The sequence below is a fragment of the Ambystoma mexicanum genome, chromosome 8 (genome assembly GCF_040938575.1).
Source record: "Ambystoma mexicanum isolate Mex_15411 chromosome 8, UKY_AmexF1_1, whole genome shotgun sequence".
In the NCBI taxonomy this organism is placed as follows: domain Eukaryota; kingdom Metazoa; phylum Chordata; class Amphibia; order Caudata; family Ambystomatidae; genus Ambystoma; species Ambystoma mexicanum.
Genome location: NC_090929.1, coordinates 69,033,536 through 69,051,464, shown reverse-complemented (window position 1 = coordinate 69,051,464; position 17,929 = coordinate 69,033,536). Strand labels below are relative to the sequence as shown.

Here is a 17,929-nt window from a genome sequence, read left to right as displayed (position 1 = left end):
TTGCCTCCAGGGGATGGGTCCGTGTGCAGGACTGCTGAGGGAATGACTTGCATTGAGATGCATGTCTGCTAGGATCATTCGCCTCCAGGAGATGGGACCACATGTAAGACTGCTGAGGGAATGACCTGAGATGTGTGTCTGCTAGGATCATTCGCCTCGAGGAGATGGGTCCACGTGCAAGACTGCTGAGGGAATGACCTGAGATGTGGGTCTGCTAGGATCATTCGCCTCCAGGAGATGGATCCACGTGCAGGACTGCTGAGGGAATGACTTGAATTGAGATGCATGTCTGCTAGGATCATTCGCCTCCAGGAGATGGGACCACGTGCAAGACTGCTGAGGGAATGACTTGAGAGGTGTGTCTGCTAGGGCTATTTGCCTCCAGGGGATGGGTCCGTGTGCAGGACTGCTGAGGGAATGACTTGCATTGAGATGCATGTCTGCTAGGATCATTCGCCTCCAGGAGATGTGTCCACATGCAAGACTGCTGAGGGAATGACCTGAGATGTGGGTCTGCTAGGATCATTCGCCTCGAGGAGATGGGTCCACGTGCAAGAATGCTGAGGGAATGACCTGAGATGTGGGTCTGCTAGGATCATTCGCCTCCAGGAGATGGATCCACGTGCAAGACTGCTGAGGGAATGACTTGAGATGTGTGTCTGCTAGGATCATTCACCTCCAGGAGATGGATCCACGTGCAGGACTGCTGAGGGAATGACTTGAATTGAGATGCGTGTCTGCTAGGAACATTCGCCTCCAGGAGATGGGTCTGCGTGCAGGACTGCTGAGGGAATGACTTGCATTGAGATGCATGTATGCTAGAATCATTCTCTAGGCAGGTGCCTATCTGCACTGGTAACATCTGGTCTTGCCACTGCACTTCGGAATCCTTCATTCTCAGAATTCTGGTTTAGTGATCCATATACTTTGCAGAGCCTTTGCCACTTGGTATGGCCTCACTAAGAAGGCACATAGGCAGACCTCCATATCTGCGTTAGCGCTGCTCCTATTGATGTCTTCGCCAGGTGGTACCCTGGTCAATACTGTTCCTCAGAGCATACCCGTAGATAACCTTGATGAATGCACATGACTTAACCAGTCTTTCCTCCCACTGTACTGCTTGCCTAATTCGCTTTCCTGTGTCCTCTTTCTAGCTCCAGTACCATGCAGGCCTGGCATCTGGCCTCTTAAACCAGCAGTCTCTCAAACGTTCGGCCAACCAGATGGGAGTATCGACGAAACGCAAGCCGAAAGCTCAGCCGACCACCCTCATCCTGCCAACGCAGTAAGTGATTTTGCCACCTCCTGAAGGTAGTTTTCGGAATGTACCTCCCCTTAATGCAGAAAATGTAGCCTCCTTCTGGACTCAATCTCTTGACAATGGAGCCTAGAATTCTAGAGCCGCTCTTCGTGACTCCGGAGCGGGGCCTCCCTTTGATTCCATGGTCCTAGAAGTGCATTTCTGTCTACTCTTTACATGAGGGTTGCCGGCATCTCCAGGAGCACCTCTCTCCCTAAGGACGGGAGACGCCCTCATCATTCAGGCACATCTTGGAAACATTTGAGGCCTTTTTGAATGTTTTCAGGCTCCTTTTTCAGTCTGAACTCAGGGATTTCTGGACTTCTAGCCTTGGTTTTGTTCTCAGCTCAGTTCCGCTTAATATCTCAGATTGTGAAATGTGCGTTTCTCTTGCAAGTTTGCATTGCCTGAGCTGTAAATGTAGCAAATCCTTTCAAATGTTGCTTTGCCAGGATAGCTATGCTATTTTCCTGTAGTATCAGCCATGTGACTACATCTGACATCCCTGGCAGTGTGTATTCTGCACTATGTAACAGTGGTCGAAGTAACTGCGAGCAGGCTGCAAATTATGGCAATGAGTAAATTTGCTCCTTGAGAGAGTGGTAATAGTCACTGCGAGTAGGCTGGCAGGTCATGCCAATGTGTACTGTGTTGTGAGATGGTGGTAGAAGTAACTTTGGTAGGAAGGCAGGACATGGCAATGTGTGCTGTGGGACAGTGATGGAAGTAACTTCGGTAGGCTGGCAGGACATGGCAATGTGTACTGTGCTGTGGGACAGTGATGGAAGTAACTTCGGTAGGCTGGCAGGTCATGGCAATGTGTACTGTGCTGTGGGACGGTGATAGTAGTAACTGCGAGTATGCTGGCAGGTCATGGCAGTGTGTACTGAGCTGTGAGACGGTGATAGTAGTAACTGCGAGTAGGCTGGCAGGTTGTGGCAATGTGGACTGTGCTGTGAGACAGTAGTAACTGCGAGTAGGCTGGCAGGTCGGGCCAAAGTGTACTGTGCTATGAGACAGTGGTAGTAGTAACTGTGAGTAGGCTGGCAGGTCATGGCAATGTGTACTGTGCTGTGAGACAGTGGTAGTAGTAACTGCGAGTAGGCTGGCAGGTCATGCCAATGTGTACTGTGAGACGGTGGTAGTAGTAACTGCGAGTAGGCTGGCAGGTCATGGCAATGTGTACTGTACTGTGGAACAGTGATGGAAGTAACTTCAATAAGCTGGCAGGTCATGGCAATGTGTACTGAGCTGTGGAACGGTGGTAGTAGTATCTGCGAGTATGCTGGCAGGTCATGGCAATGTGTACTCTGCTGTGATACAGTTGTGGAAGTAACTGCGAGTAGGCTGGCAGGTCATGCCAATGTGTACTGTGAGACGGTGGTAGTAGTAACTGCAAGTAGGCTGGCAGGTCGTGTCAATGTGTACTGTGCTGTCGGACAGTGAGAAGTAACTGCGAGTAGGCTGGCAGGTCATGGCAATGTGTACTGTGAGACAGTGGTAAAAGTAACTGCGAGTAGGCTGGCAGGTCATGGCAATGTGCACTGTGCTGTGGGACAGTGATGGAAGTAAATTCAATAGGCTGGCAGGTCATGGCAATGTGTACTGTGCTGTAGGACGGTGGTAGTAATAACTGCGGGTATGCTGACAGGTCATGGTGATGTGTACTGTGCTGTGAGACGGTGGTAGTAGTAACTGTGGGTGGGTAGGCTGGCAGGTCATGGCAATGTGTACTGTGCTGTGGGACGATGGTAGTAGTAACTGCGAGCAGGCTGTCAGGTCATGGCAATGTATCCTGTGCTTTGGGACGGTGGTAGTAGTAACTGTGAGTAGGCTGGCAGGTCATGCCAATGTGTATTGTGCTGTAAGATGGTGGTAGAAGTAACTGCAAGTAGGCTGGCAGGTCATGGCAGTGTGTATTTTGGGACGGTGGTAGTAGTAACTGTGAGTAGGCTGGCCGGTCATGCCAATGGGTACTGAGCTGTGAGACGGTGGTAGTATTAACTGCGAGTAGGCTGGCAGGTCATGGCAGTGTGTGCTGTGAGACGGTGGTAGTAACTGTGAGTAGGCTGGCAGGTCATGCCAATGTGTACTGTGCTGTGAGATGGTTGTAGAAGTAACTTCAGTAGGCTGGCAGGTCATGGCAATGTGTACTGTGCTGTGGTACAGTGATAAAAGTAACTTTGGTAGGCTGTCGGGTCATGGGAATGTGTACTGTGCTGGATTTTTGGGGTTTAATTTTTTCTCCTGCTAAGAGTGAGACTCTTTTTCTCCCACTCTTAGGCATGATTTGAGAATGTCCTTTGACTTTGTAATGTGTTTTATGGGCTATGGCGTCTTTTACTCCATAGGGCTTCATGTGTTTTTGGTAAGTGTGTTGCACAGCACCCTCAGTGCAGTAACACAGGGGTGTCATAGTGGCCCCCAAACATGGACTCCATACCCTGGGACTGACTACTGTCTCCCAGGGCTTGTAAAGTCACCATTGACTTTACTAGTCTTAAATTGTGAACAGAAACAGTACAAACCATCATATTGTGGAAGTACTGGTAGGGGTAATTCGATTGCCCTTGGGTCTGTTTTTCAAGGGGGTACTGTCCAGTCCCCCTTGTCGAGTTTCTGGCTGGTGGCAGTGGTTACCACGCGAAATATTCCACCAGAATATTTCCTATGGGATTTTCCCATTCATTTTAAACGCACCACTTTTTTGGTGCAATGTTAAAGAGATCGCCGGGTTATTTATTTAATATTTATTCCCCAGTTGGGTCTTTTTGCCAGGACTCGGTTTTAAAATGGCGTTTGTGTTCGCCTCTGTAACTCCAACCCAAGTCGAGCCCTTTGTTCCACTTTTGGTGGACTTCTGCACAGAAGCCTCCAAAAGTGGTGCCACTCTGTCTCGGTCTATAGGATGTGTGGGAGGGGGGAACAGGCACCCTGGACTGAGTTGCCTCGGCAACTCAAGTCGCACTCTTGTGTGACTGGCCCAGTGGTGAGCCACCCGGCTCACCACTTAGCATGTTTGAGTTACAGCTAGCACTGATGAATGGGGGTTTTCTGCATAAAAGCAGGGCTTTGGGGACTGGAACTTCTGAAGTCGCCACAGGACCTAAAGAATCCAAAGAGGGAGAAGCTGAGCCGACCTGCAACGACGACACCACCGGTGGAGCCCTGCTGAACCGAACTCGCCACTTCCCAAGGACAGAGAAGATCTTCCTCCAGGAGAGTCTTCTTCCTTTGAGCTGGTGGGGTTAACCAGTTCGCCCTTTTTCGCCTTCCTGGATCGTCTCGTGGTCGAATCGCCCGTTCCAAGCACCCCGGCGGCCGTATAGCCACGCTTCACCACTACCGCGAATAAAAGGGTAGTACCTTTTAACCGGGAAACTCCGCGGCTGGTTTCTTCCCTGGCAGTGCAACGACCTCCAGCTTTCCTCCACGTCGAGATCTTCTCTTCCCCTGGACGAAGCACCGACTTACACCCGCTGCCAGGAACAACTGCCCCCGCTGGAGCTTTCTCACCATTTCAGGTGCTGTGTCCCGCCTGGTCTCCCTTGCAACAGACTGTTCAAGGTGTCCCGTAAATCCTTGACTCTCTATCCTGGGGTGACCTCAGACCTATTAACTAACTTTTCTGAACTGATCTAACTCCTTTTGGAACTATCTGCAAAGACTTTTAAAGTGTACTTCAACTGTGTGATCTTGGGCACATCCCGCCTTGCTCTCTCCAAGAGTGGGCCTGGCCTATGAACTTGACCCTGCCTTTCTTGACTTGCTGTGTTTCTTTAAAAGTGTTGGTATTGTGTGTTTTCCTATTTCTGCCTTTTCTCTCCCTTTTTAAATCATTATTGGAGTGCCATCTATGGTTACACGCTCATCTCTGCTTTGCTAAATAAGTGGTGTACTAACCTAGACTTGTCAAATAAGTAATTAGTGATGTGTATATATTTCTAGTGACTGTGTTTGAACTTGCTCGCCATATTAGTGCCAGTGTGTATTTATAAGTGTGTTTTTAAATAAATAATTATATACTTTTACACCAAAGCTCTGGTCAGTGTTTGCTTGTGCTACTGTATCTCTGTACCTAATGTGTATACTCTATATACTGCCTAACTCTTCTTGAGAGAAGTCTGACTGCTCAGCTACAGCTACCAGGTAATTCTGGGTGGTGCAGACTGCTACCAATTGGGTTTACTGCCAACACCTGTGGTCTTAAACTGTTTGCAGTGGTCCCTAAGGGAACTGCACAGGTTTCTGCCTAACAACTGCGAGTATGCTGGCAGGTCATGGCAATGTGTACTGTGAGACAGTGGTAGAAGTAACTGCGAGTAGGCTGGCAGGTCATGGCAATGTGCACTGTGCTGTGGGACAGTGATAGAAGTAAATTCAATAGGCTGGCAGGTCATGGCAATGTGTACTGTGCTGTAGGACGGTGGTAGTAATAACTGTGGGTATGCTGACAGGTCATGGTGATGTGTACTGTGCTGTGAGACGGTGGTAGTAGTAACTGTGGGTAGGCTGGCAGGTCATGTCAATGTGTACTGTGCCATGGTACGGTGGTAGTAGTAACTGCGAGTAGGCTGGCAGGTCATGGCAGTGTGTACTGTGCTGTGAGATGGTGGTAGTAGTAACTGCGAGTAGGCTGGCAGGTCATGCCAATGTGTACTGTGCTGTGATATGGTGGTAGAAGTAACTGCCAGTTGGCTTGGCAGGTCATGCCATTGTGTACTGTGCTGTAAAATGGTGGTAGAAGTAACTGCAAGTAGGCTGGTCGGTCATGCCAATGGGTACTGAGCTGTTAGACGGTGGTAGTATTAACTGCGAGTAGGCTGGCAGGTCATGGTAGTGTGTGCTGTGAGACGGTGGTAGTAACTTTGGTAGGCTGTCAGGTCATGGCAATGTGTAGTGTGCTGTGAGACAGTGGTAGAAGTAACTGCAAGTGGGTTGGCAGGTCATGGCAATGTGTACTGAGCTGTAAGACAGTGCTAGAAGTAACTGCGAGTAGGCTGGCAGGTCATGGCAGTGTGTACTGTGCTGTGGGACAGTGGTAATAGTAACTGTGAGTAGGCTGGCAGGTCATGGCAATGTGCACTCTGCTGTGAGACGGTGGTAGTAGTAACTGCGAGTAGGCTGGCAGGTCATGGCAGTGTGTACTGTGCTGTGGGACAGTGGTAATAGTAACTGTGAGTAGGCTGTCAGGTCATGGCAATGTGCACTGTGCCATGGTACGGTGGTAGTAGTAACCGCGAGTAGGCTGGCAGGTCATGTCCATGTGTACTGTGAGACGGTGGTAGTAGCTGCTTTTGTGCACTAGTTATGTGTGCAGCTTTGCCAAATTGATAATGGGGGATTGCTGCATTCTAATGGTTGTTGCGATGTGCAAGGTGGTAAAAAATGTGTGCACCCAGACCAAAATGATTGTGGGCGATAGCTGCATACTAGTATTCGAGGTGTGGTGCAGGGCTAATCTAAATGTTACGCACAGCAGCTAACTGTCGTGTGCAGCACATTTCAGCAGAATGGCTAACTAAAGGGCTACCTTACACAATTAGGCTAAATACAAAACACGGCCACACTGCACAACCATGACAAATGCAAAATATGGCCATCCTGCACAGCCAGGCCATATGCAAAACATGGCCACCCTACAGAGCCAGGCCATATGCAAAACATGGCCACCCTGCACAACCAGGCCATATGCAAAACATGACCACCCTACACAATCAGGCCGAATGCAAAACATGGCACCCTGCACAACCAGGCCAGATGTAAAATATGGCCATCCTACACAATCGGGCCGAATGCAAAACATGGCCACCGTACACAGCCAGGCCATATGCAAAACAGGGCCACACTACAGAGCCAGGCCATATGCAAAACATGGTACCCTGCACAGCCAGGCCAGATGCAAAACATGGCCATCCTACACAATTAAGTCACATTACAATAGGCAACGAGTGGTGGGGCTCCAGTGGAGCACAGCAATGGCTGCACCGTCCACCACATCCACCTCACCAGTCGCTGAAGGCGGTCTGCGCCAGGCAAACACAGGCACACATGAAAAAAAAAACTAGGTTTAACTTTGGCACAACAGTGGAAAACTCTCAGATTCAACTTTGGTGCAGCAATGGAAAAACATCTAAAAAGACATTACATTTTGGAAGTACAATGAATACTAGTTACGTAATTAGGCGAGGTGCATGTAGGTATATGCTATTGGGTAGTAGGAGTGGTGGGGTTTTACTCCCCGCCCACACCACACTTAACTTATCAGTCACTTTAGGTAGTCTGCATCAGGCGTCCCAGGTGAACATGGGCAAACAGAGTGGGTCTGCTCAGTCGGAGCTGCCCTTTGCCTCTGGCCCTTAGTCAACGGCTGGTTGGGCAAGGCTGCCCTCAGAGGCCTTCTGAAATGGTGTTTCCGGCTTCGGTGCTTCCTGGTGAGGTACCCAATCACGGGCCTTGTCTGTGGGAGTGGGGCAGGAAGAGGACAGGGGAGGGGGTTGGGAGGGAGGCCACACAGGAGCGGGGAATATAACAAAACAATCAAAGTGTTGTGAGAGGGAAATAAATATATTAAAGCGAGACCGTCAAGTTAGCTTAAATCCATAAAATAAATAAGGATGGTGAGGGTCGGGAGGATAAATAAATAACTAAATAAAAGTGGCAGGCGGGCAAAGGTGGCTGAGTGAAAGCGTGGAGTGGGTGGCCTGAGTACTTACTACCTGGGCAAGACGTCGAGCAGAAAGGAGGTGCGGGACCTGTTCATTGTCCAGGTGTATTTTTAATTTCTGACACAAAATGTAGCCAAAAGTGCTGGGACGAAGAAGAGGAGCTCAGAGGCCATGAGAACTCAGAAGTGTAAATATCCAAAGGTGCGGTCTAGTCATTGTCAATTAGAGCACTTGAGTGGGATATTTAAATCCGTGTGTCTTGTGATGAAGTTGAATCAAGCAGTTCGGATCTGTGCAGGAGGCGTAGCTGAGAATGCTCCAGCCATCCTCAGTGCAGGTGCAGCCAAGGAGAGAATTTAGGGTTCTCCTAGTACCTTAGGGTGAAAAACGCAATATACACAAACAAGGGGGGTCCTGGGAGTGTCTCTCTACCGGCCTATATCCCGGGTTACAGTTACTAGGGTAATCCAGACATGGAACCCTTGCTCACTGTTTTAGAGAGGCACAGCTCCACCTCACTGACGAGGCCCAACCAGGCCAAAACATGTGTCTTGGGTTGCTGTTGGTACTCTTGTTCAGAAGAGAATTGTCAGGCATTTCAGTGCTGGACTGCCCTTGGGCAGCACAAAGACTGATATGTAGTGTACATTTCTCTTCTGTGAAAGGACGGTGAGCTAAAGACTCTGGTTGAGACTCTAATCCGGGATATAGGCTGGTACAGAGATACTCCCAGGACCCCTCTTGTTTGTTGGATGCATGGGCACAGCCAGTGTGAAGATGTGTTTATACCGGCATATATTGTGGGTGAAGGCATCATGAAAATGTGTTAGGAAATGCCCCTGTGCATTGTTGGTGACTTGCATCTATTGCATTTTAAGTTTGTAGTTGTAGAATCACTCTGTGCAATTCAGTACTCGGTGGCAAATACTTGCAAGCTGCATAATCACTCTGTGGAATTCAGTACTCGGTGGCAAATACTTGCAAGCTGCATAATCACTCTGTGGGATTCAGTACTCGGTGGCAAATCCTTGCAAGCTGCAGAATCACTCTGTGGAATTCAGTACTCTGTGGCAAATACTTGCAAGCTGCAGAATCACTCTTTGGTCCCCGCTCCTGCTAAACAATACAAACTCAATCGTGCCTCTGTTCTGGCCATATTTGGTGAAATTCCAGAGCTCGATGACATTGGCACCATAGACATTGAGCTGGTGGAATTCATGAAACACTCAAACCGGACCTCTGTAAACCTATGGATCAATTCGAGGAATGTGGTAAACCCAATCTGGGCCGTGAAATCTCAATAGTTTGATCTGGGTTTTACCCTCCAGACAATGTCTGACGTATCAGACCCCTCAGTAACTTGTCAACAGGTCTCACATGTAAAACAAACACTAAAAAAGAACCATGCTCCGGTCACTCATACATGCACTTGTGATCTTAAAAGCAATCAATGTTAGCATCCTGAAATTATAGAATCTGTCTTGTCATTTATTGGTTGGAATTCCAGAGGAAATAGGCACCTATTGAATAATCGGAGTGTGCATCTATTGGATCATGATGTAATTCTTCTGCAGGAATCCTGGCTCACCAGTGTTCCATCATGGAACAATTATGATGTCCTCCTGATACCGGCAGTGAAAGGCTCTTGTGGGCGTCCCACATCTGGCTTGTTGACGGCCGTTAAGCAGTCTGCAAATTTAAAAGTCGAACCTTGGTACTCCCCAAATGCTTTTCTACAAATGACAAAAGTCTCTGGAAAAGATTTCTCATGTGCTGCTATTAATGTCTACTGGAATCCGCTGGGTATTTCTGATGATTGTTTTTTGCACTCTGTGAACCAAGCTATTGATATGGTCTATCTTGAGGGCCACACTGATGACATCTTGTTAGCTGGTGATTTAAATTTGCATTGTTTGGGTCCCATCTCCCAATCAGAAAGAAAACGTACTGGGAAGTGGACAAGTCTCGTGAAATCTCGCAACATGTTTTCAGGGTATTATTGACTTTATTTATGTAAACGCACTCATGTTAAACAATGTATCAGCTTTCAAAATAATTGACTCAGAGGTGAGCGACCATGATATGCTACAAATGACTTGGACCATAAACTCTACCATAGCCCAAACAAAATCTATATCTCTTATGGGCTCCTATAAGGTAAAGCCAGCCAGGAATAAATTAATATTGACCGAGACATCCCTGGCTGCATTAGGACACGCTATTATGATGCATTGAACAGTAGAGAATCGGGCAATTATCCTGGAGATGTAGTATATCATGACTTAATGCAGCTGTTTCAATCAAGTTCAACTACTCAAAAATTAAAGCAAACACCCCATTTACATATATTCGATCACGAAATCAGATCTAGAAAAGTCATGGTTCGAGCAGAAAAGAGGACAGCCCTTAAACTACCTTTAGATATGCGATCAGCTGCCCTCACTCGTATCAAAAACAGGTACAGAAACTGGGTAAGAGGCATGAGGGCTAAGCTGTATCAAACTGATGGAACTACCATGTTGAAATCTTTGGTTTCAAAGAACACTGCTCAGTCATGGAACATCATAAATCAAGTAACAGCAGGTCACCAGGTTGCTGTTCAATCTAATGATGTGACGGAGGAGATGTGGATTCAACATTATTCCGAATTATTTGCTGCCCCACTGCTACATTCAAGCATACCCATTCCTGAGTCCTTGCCTCCTTTTCATATATGTTGTGATAGAGATGATATTTTGTACTTTATTACACAAGCAAGTAATTCTAGAGCACCTGGCCCGGATGGCCTATCTAATACACATCTCAAACAATTCCCGGACATCTGGGCGGATATACTACTCCTCATATTTGAGTCTATTAATGTCTCCCAGAGGATCCCGATGTCAATCGATTGTCATCCCCATCTATAAAAAAGGTGATCGGGCAAATCCAGCCAGTTATCGACTCATCTTTCTCCTAGACGTGCCTGGAAAGATCTTTTCTCGTCTAATTCTGAGAGAGTTGGAAAACTGGTCCAAAAACTGTTTTAGGAGAGATCCCCTTCAATCGGGCTTTGTTAGCGGCCTTGGCACACTCCCTAATATGATCACTATAAACATGCTTAAGTCACAAAATGCGTCTAGGCAACAATCTTTATATTTTGCTTTTATTGATTTTCGATCTGCTTTTGATTCTATAAATCGAAATTTGCTTTTTCACAAGTTAAAATCTCTTGGCTGTCCATCTTCCCGTTTGTCAATAATTATTCAGTTACACACGGAGACTTCCATGCGTGTTAGGCTCTCTTTTGAAGGTCTTCTGTCTTCATCCTTCTCTATGTTTTTGGGACTCAAACAGGGGTGTATCTTGGCATCTATACTTTTCAATCTGTTTATTTTTGATATGGGTTTTTCTTTCCTGCGAATTTTGTCGGATGCTCCTGAATTGGGTGGCCAGCGCATCCCATGGCTGCTTTATGCTGACGACCTTGTATTGGTATCCCAAACTCCGAGGGGTCTTCAGAATTTGTTATCTGCCCTTTCTGATTATGCTGTCGAAAACCAACTTATGATAAATCTGGATAAATCGCAGATTTTGGTTTGTAGACCCAGAGGGCGGTCCAAGACTCAAAATATAGTTTGGCGCTTACAACAAAAACCAATGGAAATAGTTTTGGAATATAAGTATTTGGGCCTTTTCATCCAAAATAGTGTTGGTGACACCAGATACTCGATTGTCTTACAGTCAAAACTTTCAGCTCTGACGGCGAACTCTTGTCTTGAATACTTTAGCAGAAGCAAATATTTCTCTACAGTTCCTAATTGAAAATCCAACACGTGCTGCAGCAATATTTTATCAATGGGACTGGATTCAGAACTTAATCCCAAGATTTTTGGTATTAAACGCATGGGCCAAGTGGCTGGCTACCTTCTGAAATGTCCCTCGGCGAAAGTCCGCAATCAGTTTTTGCATTTAAGAATGAATTTATGGCCCACGAGGGAAGTGCTGGTGAGGCGTAAGATTATTCCCTCTGATGTAAACTTTTGTCGGTTTTGCGAATTTCATAATGTGAGAGAAACTTTGCAACATGTGATAATCTCTTGCCCCAAATTGAAGGAAATACGGGCTATATATTTCATAAATTTGTTGAATTTGCATATGGAACGCGATGAAAATGAGATATGGAGCATTTTTTTTAATAGCGCCAGATTTTCGGTTATCAAAGCCTTGGTGCACTTTTTGGAATTTATTTTACCTAATGAAATCTATTTACAAGCCTTATGAACCATGAATACTATATGTAGACATCTGTTATTATGTCCACGGGAAGTACTTGATTTATATTAGATTCCAAGTTTTTATAAATTGTGCATATTAATTCTTGTCTTTTAAATTGCTCCTTTGTCTCTATTCATGTACTAATTTGTAACTTCTCACTTTTGTAAATGTCTTCCTTTTATTGTGATTTTGTGTTGTATCAAATCGAAAATGCATGGTTTGAATTTTGTTATGGTCTAATTTTTGAAAAGTTGATTGACTTCGACTATCAAAATAAAAAAATTAAAAATAAAAAACCACTCTCTGGAATTCAGTACTCGGTGGCAAGCTGCAGAATCACTCTCTGGAATTCAGTACTCGGTGGCAAATACTTGCAAGCTGCAGAATCACTCTCTGGAATTCAATACTCGGTGGCAAATACTTGCAAGCTGCAGAATCACTCTCTGGAATTCAGTACTCCGTGCCAAATATTTGCAAGCTGCAGAATCACTCTCTGGAATTCAGTACTCTGTGCCAAATATTTGCAAGCTGCAGAATCACTCTCTGGAATTCTCTGTTTGGTGGTAAATATACGCAACTTGACGCACTCACTCGATGGAATTCTCTGTTTGGTGGTAAATATACGCAACTTGACGCACTCACTCGATGGAATTCTCTACCACATTCTTTACAGGACATTACTTAATTATTTTCCTTTAAAGAAGTTGAACTACTTGATTACTATGTGTTTAATTGCTGTATCTTCATGTGTTGCTTTCACCTTATGTTCATGATCTACTATATGGTTTAATCTTTTGCGTTTTAGCACGGCTTTAAGAGGGCTGGGGCTCACCAGCGTGGAGCCCTGGCAGTCTCCAAAAAGAAGCCCAGATACAGCGTCCCCCACTGGTGAAAATGCGGCCTGCAGGGGGTCAATGTTGCAAATTAAGAAACTAACGATGAGGCGGGTGCAGAAAAATGAATGCTAGCAATGCACCCATCTCTCCCTTTAACCTTTTTTTTTAAAATCCTGCCAAGTACTTAGGCTGTGCCCTGTGAGCCCCCCTCGATTTTTCATTTCACTTAAAGCGTTGAATTTAACTATGCTGTGGTATTACTGTCGTTCGGTTCATGTTTCTTTAATTGTAACTTGTGGTTTCATGGTGTATGTTTTGTATTGTATATTTTACGTTCAGTGTTTATTTTATTGCTTAAAACGCAGACGTAGCTTGCAGCCAGCAGGGCACTACACAGGGTATGGGTAGCCAGCATTTGGGCTGGAGTCTTAACAGTAGCACAGTACTTTCAGATTAGTCATTGGTCAGGTATTGTTGAAGAAAGCCACGTTTTGAGAGCTTTGCATAGTTGGTGAATTGTGGGGGCATTCCGTTACCGATATAGGGATCAAGAGAAAGATTGTTTCCGGGTCCTGGTTGCAGGAGAGTTGTGATGCGAGCCGGTGGCCACCTGGAATGTGTAGCTTAGCCGCGGGATATGCAGAGGTTCACAGCCAGGTGCGCTCGTGTGCTACTTGTTACTGCTTTGTAGATGATGCAGGCAGGCTAAGGCCCTTTTTTCGGCGGTTAGATCTTTATCTTCCGCCGACAAACCCACCCCTGCTCTCCCTTCGATGCAGGACCACTGTAATTCTCTAGCCGAATTTTCCATATCTAAGATTGAGACTATTCGATCTACTATCCAATTGTCTCTTGTGCCTTCCACTGTGAACGACACCTACACTGCTGTAGGTAGGTCGCCTGAAATCAGAATGGTCTACCTTTCCACTGGTACCAGAGGAAACTGTTATGCAAGCACTTCATTGCATTAAATCTGGCTCCCCTTCAGACATAGTCACTCTAGCTGTCATGAAAAAGATTGCTGGTTATATCTCTACGGAACGTACCTCATCAGTACATGTTTCTGGTCAGACAGGGGTTATTTCTGCTGAACTCAAAATCGCCACTGCGATTCCTCTTTCGAAGAAGCCCTCGCTTGACCCTTCTCTTCGTTCTAATTTCCGTCCTATTTCTCTCCTTCCTTTTCCGATGAAACTGTTGGAATCTTTGGTCTCCCCTCTTCTCTCCGCCTTTCTCGAGTCATCTACCGTGCTTGATTCTGCCCAATCTGGCTTTAGGCCAGGTCGGGGCACGGAAAGCGTTTTGGTCTCCGTTCAGGATGACATGGCCAGGCTAGCCGATGCTGGTGGGGGCACTGATTTTGTTAGACCTTTCTTCTGCCTTTGAAACTGTCGACCACCCCACCTTGCTGACCCGCTTGTCCCAGATTTGGATTGCGTGTCAGTTCCTAGCATGGTTCTCGTCATTCCTGGCTGACTGAGCTCAAGTGCTCTCTCTTCCTCCCTATCTATCCCGTGCCTTCCTTCTTACTTGTGGTGTCCCGCAGGGCTCTGCCTTGGCGCCCATTCTCTTCAACATATACATCTGGCCTCTTATTTGTCTCATCCGCTCCCTCGGCGTCAGGTGCTATTCATATGCCGACGACACCCAGTTTTTGATTCATCTCAATCTTGATCCGACTGAGGTGTCGTCGCGCCTCCATCAGTGCCTGTCTGCCGTAGGTGAGTGGATGGGCGAGAATTGGCTGAAGCTGAAGGGGGACAAGACAGAGGTGTTGGTGTTGGGTGCTCCGCCGGACCCTTTACTCTGCGTGTCTTCCTTTTGGCCATCTTTTTTGGGTCCTTTACCTGTTCCAGTGACAAAGGTTAAAAATCTCGGTATTACCTTCTGTGACATTATCTATGAATGACCAAGTCTCAGCTGTATGCAAAGTTGGTCATTTCCACCTTAAGATAATGAAGAAGGTTCTCCCACTCTTGCCTGTTTCTCTCCGTCCTCCGGTTGTTGCTGCCATGCTGCTCAGCCGACTGGACTACTGTAACTCATTATATCTGGCGCAGCCTAAAGGCTTAATCCAGCGGCTCCAGTGCCTTCAAAACCTGGCTGCACGCACTGCGACCGGCTCCCACTATGGTGCACATATCACCCTGGTCTTGCGTGCCCTACACTGGCTCCTGGTCCGTCATAGAGTCGAGTTTAAGTCTCTCTGCACTGTGCACCGAGCCCTTCATGGACTGGGGGCAGAATATCTCCAGTCCAAGTTTGTACGCTATCTCCCTTGCCATCTATTACGCTCCTCTTCTGCCGATTTATTGACGGTTCCCCCATACCGTCGTGAATGGATTGGTGGTCGTGCTTTTTCTGTGGCCGCGGCTCAATTGTGGAACAACCTGCCACCCAAGATCAGGGCTATACTTAACCACTTAGCCTTTAGAAAATCTGTTAAGACTCTGCTCTTCTAACTCTTGATTCTGGCTTACTGGTTTCCTCCCTCTCTCCGTCCTAGCACTAAGATACATCTGGTGACAGCGCGCTTTATAAGTTCACTTAACATAACGTAACAGGCTTCTAAGTTGCTGGGAGCTGTTTAGCTCCTGCTTCTACCCTGGGGGAGAGCCTGGGTAGCTTGAAACCACCAGCCACCAGTTCTGCTCCCAAGGCCAAGTGGTGCCTTACAAACATGCATGTGTGGCATTAACTTTCAGGGTTTGAGAATGTTAATAAAGAAGAATTAGGACATATCTAGTAAACATTCAAACCTAATCGATCATACACGATGAGCAAAAAGTGAAAGCGTGCATCTCATGTGGAAGTTAGATTTGCGGTGCGCTGGGTGCTCGCTCCAGGCTCCCCTGTTGTAGCTCTTGCCTACTGGGTGATGCCTGGCATCCAGGAGCTGGTTTTATTTTCTGCTCATCTACCCTTCATTTTGAGCACTGTATATGCAGTGTTGAACAGTGTCCTGCCCTGGAGAAGAAACTAGTGTAGTTTGCGTAGGCATCTACCCTTCATTTCGAGCACTGTACTTGCAGTGTCCTGCCCTGGAGAGGAAGCCAGTGTAGTTTTTTCGTAGGCATCTACCCTTCATTTCGAGCACTGTACTTGCAGTGTCCTGCCCTGGAGAGGAAGCCAGTGTAGTTTGCGTAGGACAGGGGTGAGTCGGTCAGATTTCCGTCACCCGTAATGCGAGCTGGAGGGGAGTGCTTTTAGGGAAGTCAGGTGATTGAGTGGCAACCCCATCAGGAGGCCGTTTCCCCCGTTGATGTCTGAGACCACAAGGGCCTGCACTGCAGTCCAGTGGTCGTGCAGCGGGATGAAGAATTTGAGTTTGCAAAGGGTGGAGATTTGGAGCCAGGCCATCTTCGCTATGTGTTTCTTGAAGGAGAAGCTGCTGTCACTGGTGAAGCATGGAGATTTTCCCAAATGAGTTGCTGATTAAGTTCTTCAAGGTGCATTTCATTGGCAGGGGGACTGATTAGTACTAATTCGGTTTTGCAGGGGCTACGTTTTGAGTACACAGTAGCAAACATTCTAGGTAATCGCAGTGACAACTGATGTCCAGGGTTATTTTTTACTCTCATTGGTAATGCAAATTGTTGGCGTATTGGTGGATGGCTACATCAGGATCGTTGGGGAGTGTGCCCAGAGGCTCCATGCAAAGGTTAGAAAGGATCTCTAAGAAGATAGAGTTTTGGCAGACCCCCCCAGAGACTGGGGGTCAGTTAAAATACAACATGTTCATCTGACGGACTGGTGTCTGCCTGAGAGGTAGGAGGCAAACCAGTTGAGGACACTGCCAGCATTTGGAGGCTGGTTGCCTTTTTTCCTTTGCATGTTTTGTATTTGATAGCTTTATGTTGGGCGCCTTGCAGCTGTTGCAAATGGCATTGTTGTGCTTTGTAACTAATAAAAGACCAACAGGCACCAAAGCATGTCCTCAGCACCCACTGCCACCCCAGTTCTGAGACCCCACCCAGAACCGCCAGTGAAACTCATTCCTGACTTGTAGCAGCCAGCTCGTGTTAATCCTTTGCAGGGGCCATGTAGCTCTGCCCTGGCACCTCAAGCTTTCACCCTGCGCTCCTACATTAATGAGCTGCCAACGCAGGTCACCCTATGGGCTCTTTCTTGACACACACCTGCCTAATGTTCTGATGTTGGGGCTCTGCTAGCTCTTCACTGGTGAGCCCCAGCTACCGGCAAACCCTGCACACAGCACTTCCAGGGCACAGCATTCCTGGCGTGTACCACCCCCCATGCTATGTCCTTGCTATGTCCCACCCACCACTCTGCCAGTGCACCTCAATCCAGACCTATGGCAATCCTTGTGGTTTCATATACACCTGTATGTCAGAGTATTTGTATTTATTTGAAGTACAGGGATGTCAATTTCAATCAGAAATGACTCGCAAGAACACATCTGCAGATGGCAGCAGCATGTAAAGGGTTCCTGTACAATAGCATTAAAGTGAGAATAGGTTGTGAGCCAGTTTGAGGGTGTGGAAGTGTGAAAGGAAACTAGGAAATATGCCAGGGACAAGACAAAGCAAACAGAAACAAAACGTATATAACGTTAATGTTCATGTTAAAAGACATTTGTACCGTGCACTATCACCACCGAAGTGGTCCCCTGGCGCTCTGGCGGCTCTGAAAAAGGGGAGGAGAGGGGGAGAGTTAATGGGAGTACGCTGGAAAAGTGCAAGAGAGCAGTGATGTGCTGTTGGCAGCCTCAGGCCGGTGGGTCCGTTGGCTGGGATTGGGGTGTTTTACAGTCCGTAGTCGTCGTGTTCTGTTGTGGAAGTCTATGTGCGGTTTGTTTTGTTGTTGAATTGTTGTGAAGTTTATGCGGATTGCTGCGTTTTAGGCTT

General features: G+C 46.9%; 1 protein-coding gene across 2 annotated transcripts in view; it reads left to right on the top strand.

Annotated features, from left to right (window-relative positions):
- Positions 1–17,929, top strand: part of MED27 (mediator complex subunit 27) — a 1,466,317-nt gene that overhangs the window by 511,375 nt on the left and 937,013 nt on the right. For both annotated transcript variants that reach the window (XM_069609298.1, XM_069609299.1), the window contains exon 3: positions 1,155–1,285. In XM_069609298.1, coding sequence (XP_069465399.1) covers positions 1,155–1,285 — 131 coding nt within the window. The remainder of the gene's footprint in view (positions 1–1,154; positions 1,286–17,929) is intronic.